Genomic DNA, 26,024 nt, shown 5'->3' with positions numbered 1-26,024 from the left:
GGCACAATTCAAAGTTCTGGTTATAACCTAGAAAGCCCAAAATGGTTTGGGACCAAGATATTTGAAGGACCTCTTCTCCCAACTAAGTTCAACATAAAGAGGCCTTGTTCCATGTCCCTTTGAAGGTTGGTTGGGACTTATTGTTAGTAGAGGGAACTCCCTCCCTTGAGAAGCCAGGTTAGCTCACTCTTTTAGCCTTCAGGAAAGCAGTGAATGAAGACATTCCTGCTTCACCAGACATTTTGTTTTTTTAATTCCACTACCAATGTGGTTTGTGGTGTTGCTTCTGTTTCTTTATCTCTCTGTTATTAACTGTACAGTGGTACCTCGGGTTACATACGCTTCAGGTTACATACATTTCAGGTTACAGACCCCGCTAACCCAGAAATAGTACCTCGGGTTAAGAACTTTGCTTCAGGATGAGAACAGAAATTGTGCTTCGGCAGTGCAGCAGCAGGAGGCCCCATTAGCTAAAGTGGTGCTTCAGGTTAAGAACAGTTTCAGGTTAAGAACAGACCTCCAGAACAAATTAAGGTATCACTTATTGCAGTGATCTTGGAGCATATTATCTCTTTAAACAGAGGTTTGCCATGGATGCTTTTGAGATTCCTGTATTGCAGGTGGTTGGTCTAGATGACTATGAGTCCCTTTCAACTGTAGTTCTGATTCTATGGTTGAGCAGCGATTCAAATCAAAGGCTCTTCGGTCTATACCCAGTACACTATTCTCTTCACTACTGTGTGCGTCAAGAGATGTTTCATTTGAAATGGCTTTGAGCTATATGGTTCCAAGTTTGTCTTGCTGATAACAGTTTATCTTTAGCAAAAGGAATTACGTAAACTCATGCACCAAAAGGCCCATTATTATTTTGGTTAATTTTGGAGTTGTGCGGGTTTTCCCCTACTAGAATATGTAGATAAACTAGATGGAATATATAGATATGTATTTGCAAAATTGAACTGACTGGAAATAGATCCTACTAGGGTAAGGGCTGATTAGAAGTTTGTTCAATGTTTTGAATGGCAGAATTATATATAGAATATGCAGTGCTTAAGCTTTTACAAGGAGAAATCCAGTAATAAAAGAATGAAATTGAGGTGAAACATAACCTCAATAAGAAAGAGAAATTTCATTAAGAATAAAATTGAGGTGATAATTGCAATATAATAAAACAGAACTAATATTAGGTTAACATATTAGAGGCATCTCTGTGTGAAACAAATTTCCAGTCCTGTACACAGTTACCTGAGAGTAAGTCCCATTTAAATCATGGGTAGTCATGCATTGGATTTCACTGTTGTTAAGGTTGTAGATACTCATCACTAAGAGTATTTTAAATCAGATCTGACAAATCCCCAGTGAATGTACATTATGGGGCGGTCCCAAATTGATATGGAGATGCACTGGAAGAACTAATGTCTTTTCATTCTTTAATGGCTAGGATTCTTCTCGCCCACAGGCAAATAAGCAATTGCTTTAACTGTTCACCCATGCTCTGGTGAGCGATTTTGCCATACTCCATGGCTTTGTTTTGGTTTTATGTTATTTTTTCTCCATGGTTTTCTTCATAAGTCATTTTAATTTGTTCTCAGTATTATCTTATGAAATTTAGAGCTCATTCTACTAATAAAAATATTTTGTTATTAAGCCGTTAAAACATGTTTTATTTAAAAATCAATGCAGAAAGTTTTAATATCAGCTTTGGCCCCCACTTCCCTCTGCGTCTCGTGGAGCTGGGCTTTGTGTAAGCTCACCACATGCACAAATAACTAAAATAAATTGTTTTCATCCTTTCCTTACTCATTGTGCAAGGAATTTAAATCAATAATGTCTGCCTTCTTTCTAGCTTACTGGTGCGTATATAAATGCAGCTGTATTATTTTGCACAGTATCGTAAATTGGAGTCCTGGCATGAAAGAAAAATGAACAAAAGTGAAACAGAATTGTACTCTGTGATAATAATGAAATATAACTCTAAGCTCAATTAAAACTGGCTGGACCAAGACCATCTTGGTCCACATATGAAGTTTGTGGATGATAGGCATCATATTTGCCAGAGGGAAAGCTCCAGAATGTTTGGTGTTGGCAGGGCAGTAGCTTCTGTTTTAACATGATAACATGACTATTGCTGTTGGGGCAGATTAGCTCTCAACCCTCTCAAAGATAATAGAATTCACATTAATCTCCATCCTGTCTGTGTCTTTTTGAGTCTTGCCTCTTGCATGAAGTCTGATTATATTACTATGCAATTTGTAGGTTGCCCCGTAACTCACTATTGCTTTGAAGATCCCAGCTATTTTCCAGTATGGGATTTTGCAAGTCAGAGGCAGATCTAGAATTATGAAATGACATTGCAGTGGGGATTAAATTTGCTTTGATTTCTTAGTTAGGCCCTTGACCTATGTGTAGTATATGATAGTGGTAGGTTTGTTGGGATGAGGGGGGAGGACTGCTATTCTTTGTGCTTTGGAAACATGGCGTAGCTGGAGCTGATTTTGAAGCTCCCAACACAGGAATGGTGACAGGCTTGCAAATGGAAATGGAAACTAAAAAGTGTTGTGCTTTTTTAAAAAATCTGATTAAAAATGTGTATTGGCAGGGATGTACCTGCCAGATGCTTACTTTAACAAATAATCAGCCTATCATCCACCACTTGGGGGCTTTTCTATAAAATAAAAAGTGATAATTGCAATATAATAAAACAGTTTGAATAGACATAAAAGCTTTGTTTGGTGAAAACTGTAAACAGGTTCCAAGGAAGTATATATTTAAAGAAGTGTCTTTGAATTCTGAAACCATCTGTAATAAATATTGCAAAAACCAAACAAATAGTTTAACACAGTGGGTGTCAAATCTCCAGTCTTGAGGCCCAAAGTCTGTTTCTTGCAGAGCAGGCTCCAGAAGGCTTTAACCTCTGATGATGGGGTGGAGGGAGATGAAGCTGCCTGAAGCTGTTGGGAAAACAGCACATGAAAAAATGGAAAGCACAGCGAGAGGAAAGGGAGATAAATGTTGGTTTCCTATACTGATACTAGTTATATACCGTATTTTTCGCTCTATAATACGCACCAGACCATAACACGCATGTAGTTTTTAGAGGAGGAAAACAAGAAAATAAATATTCTAAACGAAATAGTGGATATATGATTTTTGTGGTTCATGCTGTGGCCACAGACATGTGATCTGACAGTGAGTTTGGAGTAGCCCAATGCAAAAATCCTGAGGATCCATGTGGATCCATGCTTTGTAACCACGAAGGAGGGATGGAAGGGGAACCATAGATTCTCTGCACACGACTGCACCAGATCCCCCCCGCCACCCGCAGGCATTCGCTCCATAACACGCACAGACATTTCCCCTTACTTTCTAGGAGGAAAAAAGTGAGTGTTATGGTGCAAAAAATACGGTATGTTATTTCCCAGCGGGAAGGAATACTGCTAACAATAAAATAGAATCATAGAATTGCTAAGTTGGAAGGGATCCCGAGGTTCATCTAGTCCAACCCTGCAATGCAGGAATCTCAACTAAATCACAATAGGCCTCAGCCTGCCCCAGAATAGTGATCAATAGGCTGGGCCTAGCTTGAAATATAACCCCTGCTTTTCAGTTGCTGTCCAAGATGCTATTCCCCAACTTGGCTGGAAGTAACTAAGACCACCCAGGCCCAGAAAAGGGTTCTCTTGTGACAGTAAATATTTACTTACTTATATTTAAATATTTACATGTATAATCCATACTATCTATCTATAGTATGGATACCCCCCTTCATCTGAGGATCACAGCATGATTTGCAATATAAAAATACAAAAATATGTAATATAGTAACAAAGAAAACCAACACACACACACACACACACACAGAGAGAGAGAGAGAGAGAGAGAGAGAGGCCATAGATTGTTTAAATAGCCAAAGATCTGGTTGTAGAGAAACAATTTCGTCAGATGCCTAAACATATGTAATGAAGGCGCCAGGTGAGTCTCCCTGGGGAGAGCATTATACAAATGAGGAGCCACCACAAAAAGGCCCATTCTCATGTTGTCAACCTTTGGACCTCTCATTTAGGCGGAACATAAAGAAGGGCCTCAGGTGATGATTGTAGTGTTTGGGTCAGTTCATGTGGAGTGAGGCAGTCTTGAGCCATTAAAGCTTTATAGATCAAAGCCAGCACTTTGAATTGGGCCCAGAAACAGTCTGGCTGCAGTCCGACCAGGATTGGTATTATGTGCACAAACCATCTTGCCCCGGTGAGCAACCTGGTTGTCAACACTGTCCCACTTAAACAGGATAGCCATAGCTGTCAAGTGTCCCTCATTTGAATGGACAGTCCCTTATTCCAGCGCTATGTCCCGCTGCTGTCCCTTATTGATGGATGTCCCTTAAATGTCCCTTAAATGATGTCCCTTAAATTTCAAAGGAAGCAGCTCCTCTCCCTCCCTCCCTGCTGGCCAGGGAGGAGGGAGGCTCCAACTGTGTTGCTTGGTTGTGTTGCTCACCCAATAAGAAGTCTAAGAATGACTGGGGGGTGGAGCTTGCATGCCTTGTGTGTGGCTAGTTAATGCAAGCTGAAGGGTTTTTTGAATGCTGGACGCCATTTTGTTGCACGTGCTGCTGCAAACTTTGCAGTGCAAAGCCAGGCCGGGGAGCCATCTTAAGTTGAGGCTGCATAGGCCTTGTGGTGCATGTGATTCAGATTCTATTCAGTTGAACCTCTGGTTACAAAGTTGGTTGGTCAGTGTTGTCGAAGCTACCAGCATGAGTTTGACCAGACTGCAGGAGGACAGGAATACTGGAGTGCCTGGAACAGGTGAGGCTGCAGGTCCCTTCTTTTGGCTGCTGGTCCCTTATTTTCAAGGCTGCTGGTCCCTTATTTTCAAATCTGTAAGTTGACAGCTATGAGGATAGCTGAAAAAGTCTCCAGTCCTAGCACATGGGACTGCATAGCTGATAAGATTTCAAAACTATTCAGTATTGTATTTAGCGTTTCTTCTGCTTTAGGGAGCTAGAAGGTATCAAAGGTACTATTCAAAAAGGAAGAACACTTAGAGAAGTTTATCTGTTGACAAGGAAAATAGAATCAGGGTGTAAGTATAGCAAAGAATCAAAGTGTTAGGAATCACTAGGTTGTTCTTATCTTTAGTTATTGTAATCTGCTTTGTACTGTTGTGGTGCCATTTACAATTGACAGTGGTAATACTGTACTGTAAATGTTTTAATTAATGTCATAAGATGCTAGTGTATCTTTTTTACATTAATGTAAAATATTAGTGTACATGGTTTGGAATCCATGGCTGGGTTTTGGCTCTTTGTGAGGATCTGTCTGAAATATCCTTCCTTTGGCACCTTGATATATGACTGTCCCGGTTGCATAATGCCTTCAAGGTGCTGTGGGGAAGCAGTCTTTTCCTTCCTCTGCGGCGTTTTCTCTGATGTGGTTCAGGTTATTAGCTATATGTATTACGTAAGTTTTCAAAGCTGGCTGTGAATGTCTTTGTGATAGTTTAATAAAGATTGAGATCTGTAGTGGTTAATAGGGCTAGACAAATAAATACTCCCAGATAAAGAGAACAGTGCTTGAAAAACTATGCAAGACTGACCCAAGTATATCTACAGAATGAGGTATGAGTAGTGCTAAGCAAATGGATCTGGCAGCTGTGGTTGGGTTGCAAGCCTAGCCTTGCTTGTGGCACTTTGGAACACAAACCTTTACTACATTTGAAAAAGTTTAATAAGTTTGTCTCTGACTTCAATGACTTTGGGAGTAATTGTGGGTTTTATGGTACATGAGCACATATGTTCCTAGTATGGCACCAGCAAGTCATCACTAGTCAAGAAAGGATTTACTCAAGGATATTAATCCTTTTTAGGATCCGTACAGAATATACTTTGGCATTTTGAATTTAATTTTTTAGAAAACTTTACGGACAGGCTAGGGGAATACATCTTTATGCATTGTGCTACATATTTTGTGTCAGTGTAGACATTTTGAATGGATAATAGGACGTGGTGTTAATGGCTTTTTTTTCTTTGTTGGTTTTAGGTCCTCAAATAGAAGGATATTCCCAGTTGTATGGGCTTTAAATAATGAAAGCACATAACATAATGGTTGTATCCAGTGGTGACTTTTCACTTGTACCCCACTCACACAAGGCAGAGAACCCAATTTCCTCCCAAAATCTGAATTTCTATTGTACACTGATGCTCCCCACTCTGTTATTTCTGGAATATTTGTATTATAGATAGGACACTATCCAGGGCAAAATCTAAAATAAAAATTTAACTTCAGTTCTATTCGCTACCTATATATGCCATTCAGTATTGTCTTGAACAATGAAAATGTCTGTCGTGTATAGATTCTGCTAAGACTTCCTCAAAGAACGACCTCTCTCTTGAATAGTGCTGCTTTCTGCACATGCAGTCAGGCTTTGCACTGCATTTGGGGAAAAGTTATGCTGCGATACCTTAGCTGGCCTTCAGCTTTATTAAAGATGGTGGTTTAAATATTTATACAGGTTGAGATGGAGCACATATAATCAGAAGTGCAGTTGCTGTGGTAACTGTGATCCTGAGAGATTGCTTTGCTTTCTTACTACTTTAAATCTTAAGAAAGAAAGAAACCTATGATTTGTTAATTTGTGTTGGTGTTGATAACTCAGGATCAGGTTTAAATCCAAACCTATCCAAAGGTATAGAGTGGCTCCAACTGCTTCGCTGAAAGAACAACCATTTTACAAAAGGTATATAAGTAACAGGTTACAATTATTATGTGGCCAATATTCTTTTTGTATTTGTCAATGAAACCTTGAAAGGAGAGGAATTAAGGCAGAAATTAGTGCCCCCAATAGCTACAATTATAAAGGTTGTCATATGTAGCCCCTAAGAGTTAAGTATGGTAACTTGGGAGTTTTTGGTGATAAAATGGTAGACACAAAATCCAGTGTGTTTGACTCACATAGCAAGTGGCTGTTTAAAAGTACTTCATTCTCCTCAGGCTTAGCAGAAACATTAGCTGCTCAACCACAATGCTTTTTCTTAGAATGTAAAGACATATCCATTGATTGTGAGAGAGGACGAGCAATTAGAAAATGAACTTGGGAAACAATGTTGCGCCTGTGATAGAGAAATGTCAACTGCCTCCATTCCCACACTGCCTGGTAGAAATTTGTGGTAATTTGGTTAGACTTGCTCTGCAAATAGTAACTTCACAAGGCATGTAGATCTGTCATGCAACAGAAAAATAGTCTGACAAGAGATTCTTTGTTGCTACTTACCTCCATCTTTTTTGGAAAGTTCAAGTTTAAAATAGCATATGAGATCCCTTTCTTTACCTTTCTTGGTGTCTAAAGTCCTATAATGGCTGGGAACATATTAGGTGCTCAATGCTATCACATTCTTACTTGTTTAATATTGCTTCCCCCCTGTTGCTGCTCTTAACTATTTGAGGAAAAACAATTGATAAAAGGTGACACAGCTGACATTTCTTATACAGGATTAGCTTGATTCTTTTTCTTTCTTCACAGGTCTCCAGAACTAGCATCAAAGTATGCTAACATCTCAGAGGGGGTTTGCAAGCCTGGATATGCATCTGCACTCATGACTGCCATCTTCCCAAAGTAAGTTACCTGTGCCTTCAGGTTTGTGCATTACAGACCTTTACTCCTACCATAATATTTTCCCCTGTTTGTGGTACGATGATGATGACGATGATTAAGGTAATATCGTAATTTAGAGATTTGGGGGACTATATTCTTAGTGATTTATAAATTATCAGGGACGTATGTTACAGTAACATAAAATAAGCTAGTTTTGTGAAGCCATAATCAAAGCCACTTAACAAATTTTGAAAGATTTAAAACATCATCTCCTCATGTCATTAAGAGTTACTACCTAATTTATGGGCAAAATCAACATATTTCATAATCTAAAACTGTACCTTGAAACAGGAGGACAAACAGTACTGATTAATTCCAAAATATAAATTTCACTGGTCATACATTCATAATTTCTTATCATATTTGCCATCCTTTACAGCATTTAATAATATGCAACTGTGTCTGAATATTCATGTATTGTTTCTCTTCCTTTCCCATTTCCCTTTTTTATGCATTCCATCTTTTTAGATTGCCTAGAATAGCACTGATAAAGATAGGTTGATTTGTGCCCACAAGACTGACCCTCCCAGCGGGCAGAGTGAGGGAACTGCCCCAAGTACCTAATTTGTAGGTGTTATGAAAGGCTAGTTACTTACCGTAATCTTTTTTGTATGCTAACTGCTAGTGAAGGGGAGATGTGCTTGTGGGTGCCAAATGACTTTGAATTGAAGAGGAGCTGCCTTGTCCACCATCCAGTCCATTTTAGGTTCTTAGAAGCATATATGATTCTTCACTTGATTCTGCAGTCATCAAGTAGTTTGTATGTGTGTGTGTGTGTGTGTGTGTGTGTCTGCCTTGCTTATAAAGAAAGTTGTTTCTTGGATAAAAATAGAACCATGTTATAGTATGATGACGCTGGTGATTCTCAAATATATGTGTATATCTGACAGCATGCAAGAGATTTCAGGAGCTGAAAGGCAGAAACCAGTATTCACTGTTTGGCTTTAAATGGCTTGTTGCTGTGTCCTTGTTCATTGAAAAGATCATTCTAAATTGGAGGCCTTTGCTCATCTGAGAGTTGGATTGCTGAATAGCTTTTGACTTTCTTCGGGAAGAGGGGTCTGGCTTTCCACATTTAATACAAGGGCCTCCAGTCCTATGGAATATGCCTGTGGTATACAGTACACAATGCAACAAAGCCCTTCCTAACCCTGAGGATTTTCTGCCCACAAACAAGCTGCAGTTATGTACCAGTGTACAAGCCCTGTTTGCCTGCCTGTTTGCCTGCCTGCCTGCCTGCCTGCCTGCCATTTTGTAGTTCACAGTTGTGTGGAAATAACAAAGAGCATTCGCATCATAAGTCAAGAGCTTCTGGTCTCCTGTTTTAAAAGGAGACAAAACATGTATAACTCATTATGAAGTTGTTCCAGTAGCATTTCTCAGTGTACATGTGGATTTATTGAGAGATGAATTCAACAAAGTATGGGTAATGTTGGGTTTTATAATGTGACTTCAGGACTATATTCACTGTGTATCAGCAGTGAATAATGTACAGATGTGTAGGGTCAAAAGATGGTCTTCACTTTTATATCCCGTTTTGAGTATAATTCAGTAAAATGTAATCTGGTTGCTATGAAAAGGGGCTCTGGAGTTCTGTGCTAAAAAATTATATTCTGCTGTTAGGGTACACTAGACAGACTTTGAAAATGTGTGTCCAGTTGCCTGATGTGCATGGGAGATTGCAGAGTGAAATCCTGCTGGCAGTATGTGTCTGCTTTGCTGCAGTGTTAGAAACTGAGATATGAAAGCTAGGAGCTAAACCTAGGTTATGGGTGCAACAATGGAATGTCTAGACACACTTCTTTTATAACAAGAATACAAAGGTGAAAATGAATGAACTGCAGCTAAAATATTTTGTTTGTTTTTCACATGGTCTAGTCCCTGCAGGGTATTATGATATATTCCCTTAAAGGATGAGCAGCGTCTACTAGCATTTGGGTTTGAGCTTTCAGAAAGGAAATCAATAGAGTAGCCACTTAGGGATCAGTTCATATTTTCATGAGGCATTATAAGATGCTTGCTTGATTGCAGGTGCAACTTCTGAGAGGTGGATGTTGCAGAATATTCTGGGAGACTGAATTTTTGAGGGCATGTTTTACACAAGATGAAACTTGCCTTGTACATTCCATGGACACTAAGGAGAGACGTAGTTTTGCCTTATCCGTATATTGCTTATTCCTCTTGATGGATATGGGAGAGTCTGGCACAATGGTCATTGGAGCCTCTCTGTTGTCTTACTTAGGAGTGAGAGTAGGCAGGGACACCAGGAGTCGCCCCCTGTTATGTCCCCTCCTTATTCTCCCTCTGTTCTTAGTTACCTGTTCAGTTTTCAGGTTTGCTAAGGTACTGTTAGGTTGGCAGATGCTTGGAGAATGACATTGCTCAGGCACAGATGTGCCAGTTTGGCCCCGTGACTGTGGGTACCAAGGGTTGTGGATGCCATGCAGCGTGCATGGCCCTGCCATAGACCTTGTGGATGCCCGGGCCCTTCATGGGGAATTTTGTGGGTGCTCAGATACCCAGGGCCCCAGGGCAGGGAGTTGGTACCTATGTTCAGGCATACTTTGCAGGGAGCCCATCTTTCCAGAAGAAGACCAAAATGGAGAAAGGTCCTTTCTGTCTGCACATTGCCTCACATCCATATATGGCAAAGTTCCTGTTTCTCAACTATAGATGCTGTAAGCCTGCTGCTATCTGGCTGTGACGTTTGTTCTTGATGATAGTTCAGTATGTGTTGGAAAAGACAAATGATGCTGAAATTTGTCATGGTGGGGCCTTAGTTCTGGGGGAGCTAATTTATGGTGAGCAATTATTTTAATTATTGCATTTTGGAAACTTCCATATGTATTAGGTATCACATTTAAATTAAAACCTGGAACATTTCAAAATGATATATATGAAATGTTTCTGTGTTTCTTCACACTTTGGTTTTCATTATGTGCCCGTGGCAGCTTCACAAAATGTGATCTCTTTTCCTTCAGTTCAGTTTCAGCAAGTATCTTTTTTTTTTAAGCGTGAGGTGACAGGCTTGTTGCTTTAAAGCCCCAGTTAAGTTCAAAGGCTCCAGTTGTCCTTGCAAATTAACTCAACTCCTCTCCACTGAGATAGCAGTCTCTGCTGTAGATATTAATTCTTTCAGTTAATATAAAATGTTCAGCTTAATACTATCGCCTATTTTACCAAAGCCTTAGTAATTTTAAAAGGGAGGGAGGGTGTGTCCATTCATGAATTAGTCTGTTTTGACAGTTTTATACTGATTATGTTGCATAGTAATCTTCCTTGCATGACCCTTGCTCCCCCCCTTGTGATTCTAGGACTTGTTTTCTGCTTTTCCTGCTTTTCTACCTTCTGCAGTATAGAAGGATTTAATTAACAGTGATGCCCCCTCTAGTAATTAGTGCACGGTATCCTTATTTGATGACATACTAGTGAGAGAGCCAAGGAATATGAAATACTCTCTTTTCCAGGTTGATGAATTAGTGGAGATTTACAGTTTTACTGGCTGAGAATTTCTGGTTCTCAAAAAAGGGAAAACAGACACAGTACCTGTTTATATCAGCCAACTAATGCTTAAAATGCTAGAAAAATACTTTTGAGTACTCTTCATTAGGATGATAAACAACCACTGATATTAATGATCATGGTGTTGTTGTTTTATCTAGTTTTTACTCAGCGGTGCTGGCAGACTATTTAATACCAAACTAGAGAAAATAATGGAAGCATACATTTAACTAGAAGACAAATAGTCCATGTTGTTAAGGGTTCACGTTTGCAGAAGTCAAACCCTGACTTAGCCATGAAGTTTACTGGAAAGTATGACCCAGTCACATTGACACATTCACAGCACACAAATGACATATCCCTGCATTTGCATGACTATTACATGAGAACGCACCCAACAACTACCATCTAGATCTTATCTATCTCCCTAGACTGAAACATAAAAATCATGGGAAGCAAAAATCTGAGACTTTTATTATTCAGACCATAGAGACAGATGTGTTCTGTGATTTGATGGCAGTTAGGGACTGATCCTGTGTTTTAAAAAAGAAAGTTATGCACATTCAATCTAGTCAATCAGAGTAGCACAGACCACTGCTGAAGAATGACTTAAATATAGCCAGGAAGAGGATAAAGGAAATTCGGGGGTGGGGTAAAAACAATAGCAGCTATTGCAGGTACCGAGTGGATCATGGATTCATTATTTTTTCCTTCTGTAATAAGAGCATAAGAAAAATGATATTGGGTCCGGCCAAAGGCCTATCTAGTCCTGTTCTCACAATGCCCAACCAGATGCTTATGGGAAGACTGAAAACAAGATTTGAGTACAATAGTGCTCTCCTCACTTATGATTCCCAGCAATTGTTATTCAGAGGTACACTTTCTCTAACATATTAATAGCCATGAATTTGTCTAATACACTTTAATAGCCATGTTATCATCAGCAACCATCATCACGTCTTCAGCTTCTGGTTTATTGAACATCACCACCATGAGTCCTAAATATTGATGCAGTTGAAAAGACATGAATCGCTTTTGCTATTGAGAGAGACACCCTGCAGCTTTGTGTTATTATCTGCTGCACACTTGCAATAGTTCCTCGATCATTTTCTCCCCCCCCCTCCAAATAATAAGTTAATTAGTTGGGCTGGAATTAATCATTGCTCTAATATGATTTTTCCATCAGTACATGCATTTCTGCTTGCCTGGTGGAATGATCTCCCCTCTCTTCCCCCTGTGCTTTCTTCTGGAGGTTCTCTTGACCCCCAGAGCCGGTGTGGAGGAGGGAACCTCTGTTGCTCTAACTCCTACTGGTGCAACTATTGAATTGAATCGAATCTGGCCCTAAATAAAACAAACCGTCTTTCAAGTTGATTAGCCCAGCCTAGATTAATGAGTGGCAGATTGTTTTACTCCTCATAACTTTTTATCATGCTGAAGTGTTGAGGCAGCTATTGATACAAAATAATGTGGGTGGGCAAACGGAAGAATCATCCTCCCTGCTCCACCCTCCCCACTCTGTGCCAAAGAGGCCTGGTGAGCCCAGTTCTGCTGCTGCCTACAAGCAAAAGTAAGTGGGTGGACAGGCTAGGAAGAGGAAGCCCAGACAAATGGAGAATGTCTTCCATTTTCCATCCACTGCCACTTCCTCACAGAATACCCTCCCCCCCTTATTTGATTAAGATCCAAAATAGAAGGTAGGACATCCAGTCAGAAGTCAATGGCAGAAGCAAGCGTGCTTGCATTAAAAGAGGTGAGCAAGTCCAAACAAAGTAATGAGGGACTGCTTGCAGTGGAAGGGAGAAAAGAAGTCCCTTCTCTCTTGTTTAAAATTAAGGGACTTTCCATGGGTGCCAGAGGGGAGTCTATGGACACACTTGTGCCACAATGGCACTCCCTCTCCAGCCAATTAGACCTCCTCCCAAGCATCTTACTTTCCATTTTGACTTGCCTTTTTACACAGCACTCAGAACCTATTAAGCAGTTGGAAAGCTATGATTCTAGCCATACACACTGGAAAATGCTTATAACGCAAATTAATGGAATCTATTATTTTGTTCAGTATTGGGGTGTAAATGAAGGGTTTTTTAGTATAAATATTACAAACTCTATGAATAGGTGCAGGACATCTAATATCTGTAGAAAGTTGTTTACAGGTTGCAGTTGGGAGGCTTATGCTAAGCTCTCTGGAGATTGAACGATGCTTTTTCTCTGAAAATGTTACAGCGTTTGGATATGGATGTTCTCAGAAGTGCCTACTATGGGCTTTGTTTAGTCTGGAGAGCATATACCACAGCAGAAACCATTAAGGGAGTCTCCAGTTTTATTGGGCTTTCCACTGACACTTGTGGTCATAACTGAGAAATTTGCAAATAACAGTGACAGAAGGCTGATGGCTACCTTAGACTGAAGTCATAACTTGGAATGGAATTTTCTCGGCTCCTGAGCCATTGTCTCCTTGTACTGAAGTTTAATACAGGCACATTTCCTCCCTTTTCTGTGCTTAATGCTACTTAATCTCTGTGTTCAGTCAAACTAATCACATTAAATCCCCAGATGAAAGATGCAATTATAGCTGGACATGTTCAAAATATGTTCTGTTGTGTTATGGTAAATGGAAGTTCAGAGCACCACAAAATTCCATGCTGCTATTCTAAAGTGTTGTGAGCTGCTTACCAACATTTCATCACACCCAGTTTATTCCTTGTTCCTAGGTTTTCCATAATTATTTTGTGATTTCAAACGAGGCCTGCAAAGCGTTTGCCCGAGGCTTGAGTCGGGAGTCTTGTGTATGACAGCGTAAGACCAGCAAGCCCCTAGCAGTACCCCCACCCCACCCTGGCCAGCTTAGCCCTCTAAGGCCTGGGGCTACCCCCCCCCCCCGGCTTGGGCCTGTGTCAAACTGTGAAACTTGACAAGGAAAAGACAGCAATTTTATGAACATTTACCTGAGAGCTAGTCCCATTGAATACAGTGGGACTTCCTTCCGAGTAAATATTCACATGGTGCAAGCAGGTGTTGACTGATTAATAGAACAGATAGCACCGCGTTACACAAACCAGGTCATTTTTTTTTACAATCTGTTTTGTCAATCTTGTGTTAGGAGTAAGATTCATACACATAATCTCAGTAATAGTGTTCATGCCCATATTACAGAAAGAGGGCTGAGCCTGAGGGTAATGGCTTGCTTAAGAGCTCAGTGAATTCAAAACTCAGGTGAGATTTAAATTTCCTGGGTATTAAGCCATTATTTTGAACAGCAATTTCTACTCAACATCTAAAGACACGATTATACTCACTTGAAGAGTGATCATGCCCTGTAGTTTACATCACTTGTGGTATACCATGCTTTGTTTGTGAGAGTGATGAACATAACTGGAGACAAGGCCAGGATCAGCAGAACTGATAAAAATAGCACAAAATATACTCAGAGGGGAATCTGCCTGTTTATTTCTAGAGCTTGGACTTTTGCCTAGTGGTGAGAGTATCTAGACAATAAAACTGCTAGGTTTGTTCAGCACATTTCCATGTTAGTTCCAGAGAAAGAGAGAGAAAATTAGGCAAAGTGTTCAACTCTTTTTGTGGAATACAGAGGGGTCTTGGATTTGTGGCTTATTTTGACACTGATCAGTTTTAATTAGAATGGAGGGGAAAGATAGCTATTATCTGTAAGAAAAGACTATAAAAATCTACATTCATATCAGAAAATGTTGCTTTGCATATAGCTGAAGTGTTTAGCTGCTCTTCTAAGAAAGAGATGTTCTTAGAATCCCAGACTTGGAAGCCTGTACCTGTAATTTGACTTTCCATTGCAGAGACTTGAAATGTTGCATTTAGTTATTTAAAATATTTACCGTATTTTTTGCACCATAACACTCACTTTTTTCCTCCTAAAAAGTAAGGGGAAATGTCTGTGCGTGTTATGGAGGGAATGCCTACGGGTAGCATGCCTACGGATTTTCCTCCTCTAAAAACTACGTGTGTGTTATGGTTGGGTGCGTGTTATAGAGCGAAAAATATGGTATATCCTGCCTTTTGTGGCTAACAGGTTTGCTTGTTTCTTTTTACTTTTACATAAGTATCAGTTAATAGAAATAAATTAAAATAACAACCTAAAATTCTAAATTCAAATAAACAATTCTAAATTATAAAAGGAGATACCTATCCTTAAAGTAGTAGTGCCAGTAAAAACAGCACAATAGACACCCAAATCTTAGGAGAAATTCTCTTAGCATGGCACCTCAAGATCAACAAAGCAAGCACCAAGCATGTATCTGTGGGGGGAGCATTCCAACAAGTAGTACACCACTACATTTCGGCCAATCTAGCAGTTTGAAAGCACACCAGTGCAAGTAGATAAATAGGTACCGCTGCAACGGGAAGGTAAATGGCATTTCCATGTGCTCTGGTTTCCATCACAGTATTCTGTTGTGCCAGAAGTGATTTAGTTATGCTGGCTACATGACCCGGAAAGCTGTCTCTGAACAAACGCTGGCTCCCTCAGCCTGAAATGAGATGAGCACCGCACCCCAAAGTCACCTTTGACTGTACTTAACCGTCCAGGGGCCCTTTACTTTTTCCTTTACCTTACACCACTACAAAAGGCCCATTATTTGGTCGCTCCCCCTATAACCTCTGAATGCAAAGGTACCTGAAATACCTAGTTGGTGTTCTTTGTCTTGGGAGACAGTGGGAGAGTGTGCCTTTGGAGGTTAAGTCTAACTGTTGGAAGGTTACAGCACCTGCTGTGGCTGTAGAGACTGATACCGGACGGGCATGTTTTGTTGCAGCTGGGGCAGATGAAGGTGTCTGGTGCTGGTACTGCTGCAGATGCACCATGGCGTCATTCCTCCTCTATGCTATGGATGTACAACCTGACTGTCTCTAGGCACTGCGGTTGTTTGTCAGCCTTCATGTCACATTTGCATGCATCTTTGTAATGCAAGGTTGGTCTGCCAATTGACCTGGTGCCTTAAGCCACATCCTCAGGACCTCTGAATATCATCTGGAAAAGTGGGCAGGTTCATATGGGAACAAAGGGTGGTATTCACCTAACCAGCCCTGTCAGTGGAAGCCTTTGCAATGACTTCTGCTTGCACTAAGGAGCTTCCTCCATCTCTGAACTCCATGCCTCCAGAATTGACTTGGGAGGGTTCTGGAAAACCTCCATAACAGAGTGTTTTGGGGGAGGCAAGGGGGAATTGTTGCATCTGGCAATGCTTGCACAGATGGAAGCATTAGTAGAGCATAATGTTGAATTCCACCTAGTCCTTTTTGCAGTGAATATGAATTCATTTCCTACTGTAACTATCCAAAACGTTGTGATTCTAATGATCTCATATCTACTTCAGTAATTATGACTTGATTTTGAAATCCAGTTTCTTGTTGTATATAATGGTTTTTCCTGTAACACAGGTGATGGAATATTTCATAGTGATGGAATATTAAGTAATGAAAGGGTTCTAGGATGAAGAATATCAGGTAAATGAGAAGGAATGCTTCTAGAGATCTCCAGAGGGGGAATGAAATATAAAAGTTTCTGTTTTTTATGAGTTGTAAAACTACAAGGGGAGAAATCCCAGGTAACACAAACAGATAATACAAATTGCTGGTGATAGCAAAGACAAAAGTCTAGAGGTTTGGGTCGTCTTTGGGTTTGTGATAATGAAAAAAAAAAAAAATAGTACCAGGTGAATTATCTACTTACAGTGTACAAATGAATAACAGTGAATGATGTTGGGATATTGTTTTCACAATGTGGTGTACATGCCTTTGGAGAGTATGCAGTATAAAGTGCCGACAGCGTTGTTTTGTCCCTTAGTCTGAAGTGTAAGATAATGCCTTAGAACCTAGTGTAAGGCAAGAGTTGGCTTGAGTCATGGTTTGTTTTGTTGGCTCTGTACCCTGCTGTCCCCAAGAACTTTTTTGAATTTATCTGGGGAAAGGCCACATAGATTAATATGCTCTGATGAAGAGAGACATTCTAAGGAGAATAGCAGCTGGTTGAATGTTATATTTTCAGAACAATTGATTTGATTGAATTGATTTATTATACTTCTGTGCTGCTTTTCATTCAAATGACTCCTAAAGCAGCTTATAAACAATAAATAAGAATAGCATGATGGAACATAATAGAATATCACAAATACAGCATAAATCTTATAGAATAATTAACAAATCATCTGTGAAATCAATACAGCGTTATTAACAACATTAACAAAATAGCCAAAAAATAAACTAAGCACTGTTAAATTCATATGCACACTCCCCACACCCCCATGACTCATAATTGTTCACTGTTCAGCTCATTAAAATACACATCCACATAATGCCCGTGGCAGCAACTCCCTTCTGAAGGTTTTTCAGGCTGGAGGTGGGGCAGCACAGGTGAAACCAGCCACCCCCTAATGACAAACAGTCTCTCTTCCCTCACAGTTCTTACTCTGGAAACAGCTCCCTTATGAGAGCTCCTAGGGCTGTAGGGTGGGGCAAGGCAGGTGGAAAAAGCCATTACCTGCTGGCCATTGGCCAACAGAAAGCAGTCCGTGGAAAAACCAATTTGTTCTAATACAGCGCTAAACTGGGTTTTCCTAGGGGAAGGTGGTGGGGCAAATGGAAGTGTGGATGAGCCCTCAGATGTGTTTATAGCTCCCTGACCAAAGGAGCTCTTCATTATCTCACTAATGCCTCTGATCCCAAACTTCTTCAGAAGATATGAAGGAAACATGTGGTGATCATCCCAGCAACACCTCAGTGACCTGGTAGCAGTTCATGTAATTTTTTTAAATTAAGACTGTTCATTATATTATTGCATTCTTATGGTTAGTGAATACTCAATGTGTACTCCATAAAGCAGAGCTGACCACTGCAGATTTGAGCAGAGGGAAAACATAATTTCACTTTTTCCTTTCTTGCATTCAGCTCTCCTAGCAGACTTGTGTTTACCCATTAATCTCCACCCAAAGACTTTTATTTCATTGTGCTCACTGATCCTGTAATTTCATATGATGTAAGGCTGATATACATTTCAAAATAATTGTATTTGCAGGATGGGCTTAAGCTTTAAAGTAACACATTTTTTCCTTTGATATTTGCTTTCTCCTTCTAGTCTAGGTTCAGCAACAGTATAAAAAGTATGGGGAAAACTTATAAGTAAAGAATAGCAGAAGCAGGATACTTCCCTGGTTAGAGATGCTGGCTTACCTGTTCATTGAGTTTTATTGTTCCAAAATCCCTGCCTGTGAAGATTTTTAATCTAGGAGAATTGGGAAAAGTTCTGACTGGTCCGACTGCTGTTGCATTCCAGCTTAAATGACTACATGTGTCTAATTTTGATTTCCTTCTAAATCATTAGGGACATCGCTCCTCTAAACCTCTACTTGATGCAGTTGAAATTGGATGCCTTGCCTGTCAACAGAAATGTAGTCCGTTAATAGTGTTGAATTTATTTGTTTTAATTAAATGACTATTAAAATCATGAAAGAGGCCTTGTGTTTGGGAGAGAGTGTTTCACATCCTATAAACACATTGCAAACTCTTCCCAGAAGTGGTAGAGAGCTGATATGTATGCAAGGCCATGAGAGACTTCAGAGCTGCCTTCTGCACATGTGTGCTCTGAGCTTTGTCCCACTGCTTGCTGCACAAAAGCAACCTATTCTTTTCTGTTCTTACATTGCAGCGCAAGTACTTTGGACAGCGACCTTTATGTTTCTCTTAACCTTTGTTTGAAGGGGTGTGTGTGTGTGTGTGTGTGTGTGTGTGTGTGTGTGTGTGTGAAATTTGTCCTTTAGATTTCAGGTGGGTTTAGGTTTAGGTTTAGTGCTGACAAATACCCTGAGAAGAGTACTGAAAGCTGGTGCAGCTGTTTTCTCTTGCAACGTAGTGTAGTTTAGTCTCCCTGGCCGCCCATTCAGCTTCTGTTCAAATGTTATGAAGAATTTTTTTCCTGTTTCTTGGACAGAGGGTAGATAGATTCTTTTCTACATCCTTAAAGTGACCTAGCAATCTGGCACATCAGAACAGGTGCTGGCAGATTATTTGCTCTTGATTTATGTTCAACAGTCTATGTGTGGATTAGGCTACTATAGTGAAGTGCTAGACTATTTTTGTTTTTATTTTATTTTATTTTATTATAATTGTCTGAAGCAGTCAAGGACTGAATATGTTCTAGTTGACAGAAAAGGTGTCTAATTTCTAGGAAACCTACAGGTCCTGGAGAAGAGTGGTAGAAATTTTCAGCCAACTTTTGTTTAGAAAGAATCTACATCTTCACAAGAGATGAAATACTGTTTGTAAAATTGGGCTCTTGCTCCCTCTGTGCTATTTTTGCTCCCCAGGGAAGCTTGGACTGTGATTGGAACTACACATTACCACATACCAGATCAAATAGTCTGATTTCCACACATTTCCAGGAAAGAAAAGCTTTTTTTATGTGAGCACAAGGTTTAAGCACAGGATTCAGTGTACACTGGAATAAATCTGTAGCTCACTTCCAATGATCTGCTCTTGATTGTTCTCATGGATCTATGTGTTTGCAGCTATGAAATCCTTCATAACCTCCTTGGTAAAACATTGGTTTGATGAGATAGATTCAGGACTTATTAGTGAATACGCAAGGTATGGACTACTTATGTCCAGATCAGTCTGTAATTGTAATGTGTGTGTAATTGTAATGTACCCTGGTGTGTGTTGTGTGTGTATTCGTAGGTGTATGGAAAAGACCAGTAAAATGCTATCAATGCTGTATTCTTAATTCAGCTGTATGGTTCCTTTCCAAATAAGTCATTAACTTCTGTTAAGCTATTGCCTTCATGAAGCAAAGTTATTCCTTGTCTTGGTAACCTGCTTGCCCCACTGAATTGAATTAGCCAGTTTTTCCCATCAAAATTAATTGCTCTTGGTTTATTATAGAGATTGTTTGCCCTTTTCCAAGGACTGTTTGTTCCCAACAGTGTGTTTTAGGATCTGTTTGTATATGCTGGAAGCCTTTTCAGCTTATTTTTTTGAAGGTCACCTTGGGTTCAGAAAAGTTTAGAGTGGTAGCAGCTAAAATAGACTCAAGTAAATTCAATAAGATACAGAAAGTGGTTGATCTGTAGAATTCTTTCCTCTCTCTCTTCAGATTTCATTGCCAAAATATGTTTAAATTGACAAATGATGCAGCCAATCTCTTAGGAGATGCATTTTCAATCCCCCCTCGTTCTGTTGCTTTCCTGATGCATACTGCCATGTCAATGGTTTTACAGAGCTTAATGAGTGATATGAGTGGTGCTGTTAGCTTTCCAGCGCCCCTGTAAAAAAATAATAATATGTAGCATATTTTATAGAGTTGGTCATTTGAAAGAGGTGACATCCTTCGTAGTGTTTTGTTTTGAAATCTTTAAGATAATATTTAATTTCCTATTCATAATGTTCCTTTGAATGTATACTTTATATTTGACTTTCTTCAGGAAAGTTTTATTCCAGATTGTTTTATTTTATCTTTTAATGTAGGTTGTAAACCACTTTGATATTTTTTCCTTAAAATTAGAAAGAAGTATGGAAATGAAAATAATAATAATAATTTTGCTCACTTCCCAAATCTGTATTCTCTGCTGACTAAAATAAATACAGTGGTACCTCGGGTTAAGAACTTAATTCGTTCTGGAGGTCCGTTCTTAACCTGAAACTCTTCGTAACCTGAGGTACCACTTTAGCTAATGGGGCCTCCCACTGCCACCACGCCACCGTCACACGATTTCTGTTCTCATCCTGAAGCAAAGTTCTTAACCCGAGGTGCTATTTCTGGGTTATCGGAGTCTGTAACCTGAAGCGTCTGTAACCTGAGGTACCACTGTAGTTGGTTCATAAGTATAGATAATTTGAGGCAATTAGTTCTGATGCAGTGTCTAGATAATCACTTTAACAATTGGAAGAAGTTTGTGGAGTAAAAGCATAAGCGGAGGACTCGTGGGGAGGAATTTAGTGTTGTGCTATCATGATCATTAGCTCAAGAATTTCTGCTTGACAGATGGAACGATCTCCTCTCTCCTTTTCCCACACACTGTTCAGGGAGTTCTCCTGACTCCCCAGAGCCAATTTGGGGGGGGGGGAGCCCCATTGTGCTAGTGGGACTCATTCTGCTGGCTCCCCCTAACACAACCACTTAGTTGAATCCAGTGCTTGATTTTTATTAAAAAATAATAGTTCATTTCCTGCATTTCTTGACCTTATCTCACCATGCTGCTACACCGTTTCTCTCACCACAATGTGGCACACATTAGGAAGGCTCATGAAACTCTGAGCCCCTGGTTTTCTTCCCCTACCTTGATGTACTTGCTTCAGAGCATAGGCAGGATAACAGCTGAGTGTAGATGGAGGAGGAAAGCAAAGTAAAAACATGTTGGTGGAGTTAATCTAGTGTATTTACAAATGGTGTAGTGCAAACTGTCCAGATTCCCGTGAATCTACGTAAGTACTGTGTGTTTCATTCCATGATGACTCAGATCTTTCAGGGACAGGTCTGTTTTGATGCTTGGGGTAATTCCCAATCCTTGAGAGTGCTCAGCTTGGGTTAATGGGATGCTGATCAATTTGACATACTAGTCTTCCAAGTTACACCAGGACCAGATAATAAATGCAGCACTGCAAATGAAGTCAAATTACATAGATAGTCACAGGACTCGATCAGACATATAAACAAGAGCCAGTTGGTGCCTCCCAAAAGTAAACTTCTTACAACTTCATATCTGAATGCCAAATTCTGAGGATGGGCAAGCTGAGGGGTTCTGTTACTCACATTTCCTTCTTTTAAGCTTTCAGAAGTATTTGGCTGACAGCTTTTGGAAACAGTACTGGACTGAATGGGGACAGTGACTTGACCAACACCAAGCCACGCCTTTGACATTCCTTTGCAGCTACAACACAGCATCCATTTTATAGAAGGCAAAACAGTGAGGCTCAGAAGCAAATAAATTGCATAATACCACAGATTGAGCACAAGGCATAGGTAGAGTCTCTGTGACAAATGACAGAACTCCAAAAATAATGTCCTTTTCTAAAAATTACCACTCCTAACTCAACATTTGCTGCAGTGCCATGATCTGAAGTGCACCACCCCATCTTCAACTTTCTTTGTAGAATCAAATGAAAAAACAAAAAAAACTTAGAATAATGAATGGCTGTCAACTCTAATCAACAGCTATTTGTAATGATAGCTAACTTGAACTTCTGTGTTCCTGTATGTTTTACTGGATAGTCACATCAAAGTGGTGTGGGCTGTAGCCAATATTATTATTAGTTGTACTCTATATAGATCTGTTAAAATGAATGGACATGACTAACTTAGGCTCATTAATTCTAGTGGGTCTGTGTTGAGTACAACTTAGATGGATACAAATCTGTATCTCAAAAATGAAGGACATAGCATCTTTGCCACAATATAAGATAAACTTTTATTTTGTAATCTTTCTTATTGTGTGTACACTATATATTTAAAGCATATTATTTCCCCCAAACAATCACAGTGCTAAGAATGCTGGGAATTGCACTACAGTTCCCATAATTCTTTGGGGGAAGCCATGTGCTTTAGATGTATGGTACGTACACACCCTCTTTTTTATTCTTGTTTGTTAGATGTACAGTATGGATTCCCTCACCCTTCCTATGTTTCTGTGGCTTGAGCATGTAGCTGTGTCTACAACTTTGCTATGTTGCATTGTTTACTCTGGATGCGTAAACATTATACAGCAATGAGCTTGATAATTATCTCAGAACTATAGTTTGATGTCCTTCCATCTTAAACAATTCTGGAATGTACCTTGGAAATGCCAGAAATAGGCTTTGGCTTTACTAAGTCTCCATAATGCAATCAAACAGGCAATAAATAGCAAGTACTTGGCAAGGAAATCTAGCCCTTATGCATTCTGCACTGTCTTGTACAGTTTTCAAAAGAATTCAGTAAGGAAAAAATCCAATTGGTCAGATTTGCTTTGCAGGGGATATTTTGGAACAGTCTTCATTTGGGACAGGTATTTTAGGACTGATTCTGTATAACTTTTTTCATTCATGGAGAAATACATGTGAAGAGTATTATGCTGGAATGCAAAATACTCATACTTCTTGCATTTGGATTTAACATTTTTCACATGTGTTCCTCTGTGTATTTCCACATGTGTTCCTCTGTGTATTTCACCTTATGTACCTAAGAAGTGCCTCAAGAGGGAAATAAACTGATGTTTTAAAATAAAAGATATAACCATAGAAAAATGAACAATCATAGGAAATCTGAATGTTGGAAACAAGAAGTAACTGATGCAATAAAATATTAAAAGTAAATTATGCAACAGGACTGAGTAAACCGAAACAGTCTATACCTGTGTTAATTTACAATATTGTTTATTGATGAGGACTTTTCCATATACACAGTTGAGGCTTGTGTACATGTTTATATAAAAATTCTGTAAACCTATGTATACTGCAAAGATTCTATTTAACTTGGCGGTTACTTTTTTATATAGATGCAAAGGGTCGTTTTTTAAAAAGAGAGAGAGAGAAAGAGAGAGAGAGAGAGAGAGCGCATGCGAAGGCAGGCAGCAAGGGAAGTGGCAGTTGGCATGCTGAGCATAGAGGAAGGCTTCCAGACCAGTAATGTGCGATGGCACCTGCAGGATTCGGCTCCATTCCTGAAGAAAAGTTAAAATCCTCTCACATAGAGTAGTATGGAGTGAGAACTATCCCTAGTCTTACACTGGGCTCTCAGAGCTCCTTGAGGAAACATTGACCAAAAGGGGTAGTAGCAAGGAACATAGAACACTGGTAATAGACTTGTTCCTATTGGCTGTTTGGGTCCAGTGAAGATAACTTGCCTGATTCATATACACCTGGATTTCAGATCTTCTGCTCAGCCTTAGACTCACTTACGGCTGGCACTCAGCAGACACCCCTGAGGCAGCATCCCTGTGGGCACCCCAACCATCTTGCCATCTCCACCACTGGTGGGGAAAGGACACTGGCATTGGCACCAGCTTCCAACAAGATCTCTCATGATCTTGCCAGAAGTCTGCGCTGCCACCACACAACCTAGGTAAGTGATATTTTCACAGGGGCAGCGTGTCCCATTTCACCTCAAACTCAACCCTACCTTCTACCCCTATCCAGGACACCATCATACACAATTAGCCAAAAACATTAAGCTGTTATGCAGATCAGTGGTGTGACTGCATTTGGGCTTGATGGGCCATTGGCCTGATCCAGCAGGCTGTTTTTATATTCCTATGATGATAAACTTTTGAAAGAGAAATTTCTTTTCAATATTAATTATGTAATGCTGTGATGTCACTTTTCTTGTATTTGTTTCTTTATAAGAACATAAGCAGTTTGCCATGACTCACTTTATTCGGCAATGGGAATATTGTCATGGGGAAGAGAAAGAGCTTTTACCACATAATCACTCATTTTAATTCTTTATATTTGCCTTGTGCACAGAACTACAAGTGAAACTCCATTAAGCTACGATTTTAATGGGTATTTGCAGGAACTAAAAATATTTGTGGAACATTAAAACTGTTGTTATTCTAAGGTTATAGTGTCCTATCTTGGTTGCCATCTCAATGTGTCAGTGAGAAGATTATCTCTCCCTGAAGAAACACAGTATGTATCTTTGTGTGTGCTGAAAAAGAATGAGAGAGAATAATAATTGTTTTTGTAAAGGTCAGAACTGTGTCTTCTGAGTATTCCTGGGTTCCACATCAAAAGAAAGGACATCCTTTTCATGTTTCTCTCAAGATGAAAAATGAATACTGCACAGAAAACCTCCATGTTGAGATAAATGTTTTATGATTGTAACGCAGAAACTTCCATTTTGAAGTAATTCACAATAATAATCTTGGTCAGGAGCATATAATATAATAACATGGCTACATGAGTATCCTGTCAGATGTCCAGTAGAATAAAATCCCCATATATGTTTTCTATTAGAAGGTGCTGGTGGCTGGTGGGGTAGGAAGAATGTTTGGGGGTCTCACCTGGTTATGTTTCAGCAAACACCATCTCTTTAATATCCTTGAAAATTGCTTACTGCATGTGTCTTGTCATTTCTGTAGAGGATAATTTCCTCTTTGAAAGAGCTTCTTCATTTGTTGCATCCCTAGGCATCTTAGCTTTACTTCAGCTGTAGGGCCTAATTAAGCTTGCCGCATCTAGGCTTAAACCACCCACACCTAACCATCACGTGATGTCATATGGCATCAGGCTCAGGAGAGATAAACCTGCAGGACCTGTGTACCAGCAACTTGCTTGTTGAATTGTAGTCTGGTGTCTGAACTGGGCCAAAGAGAGGATTTTGGAACTGCTGAAGATTCTCAGGCAAGTTGGAATGAAACCTAGTTGGATCTTTGCAGAGCATCTTGAGCTAAGCCTGATACCCAGATATAGTACTGGCAGTAACAGTAAAGGTTCATCACTGCTGCTTTTATTGTTCACCTGTTCCTCATCAAAACTCGGGTTCTGTTCTCAGGCAATATTTTAATATGCACTTTACTGCCTGTCAAATGTGTTAGCTTTGTACTCCATTCTTATAAGTTTGCCAATGCATCTGAATCACAAATGCCCACCTTTGCTATTCTAGTGCTCCTTCTTCCAACTCCCAAGGTCTTCTATTCCTTCTGCCATCCCAGTGCTGTTCTGCTACATACCTCAGCCTTGGCGTGCAGCACCCTGGGCTATTTTAAACTGATGTCCTCTTTAGAAGAAACAGTTCCTCCTTATGAGATGGAATTCTGGTGTAAGCTTGTTTATGTGTCTCAGAAGTTGCTTCTGTTAGAACTGGAAGATGTTGAGCTATATAAAGGTAGATCCCGGATGCTTTGCAGCTGTTGTGAAGCAGAAAAGTGACT

General features: G+C 39.8%; 1 protein-coding gene across 9 annotated transcripts in view; it reads left to right on the top strand.

The window, feature by feature from the left end:
• Positions 1 to 26,024, top strand: part of ST3GAL3 (ST3 beta-galactoside alpha-2,3-sialyltransferase 3) — a 184,169-nt gene that overhangs the window by 67,495 nt on the left and 90,650 nt on the right. For all 9 annotated transcript variants that reach the window (XR_014221310.1, XM_082228914.1, XM_082228913.1 and 6 more), the window contains one exon: positions 7,519 to 7,611. Coding sequence is in view for 8 of the 9 variants with exons in the window: in XM_082228914.1 (XP_082085040.1) it covers positions 7,519 to 7,611 (93 nt within the window). In the remaining variant the exon portion in view is untranslated. The remainder of the gene's footprint in view (positions 1 to 7,518; positions 7,612 to 26,024) is intronic.

Source organism: Podarcis vaucheri (assembly GCF_965113315.1).
Source record: "Podarcis vaucheri genome assembly, chromosome: 6".
NCBI lineage: Eukaryota > Metazoa > Chordata > Lepidosauria > Squamata > Lacertidae > Podarcis > Podarcis vaucheri.
This window is presented reverse-complemented; position numbering and strand designations above follow the sequence as displayed.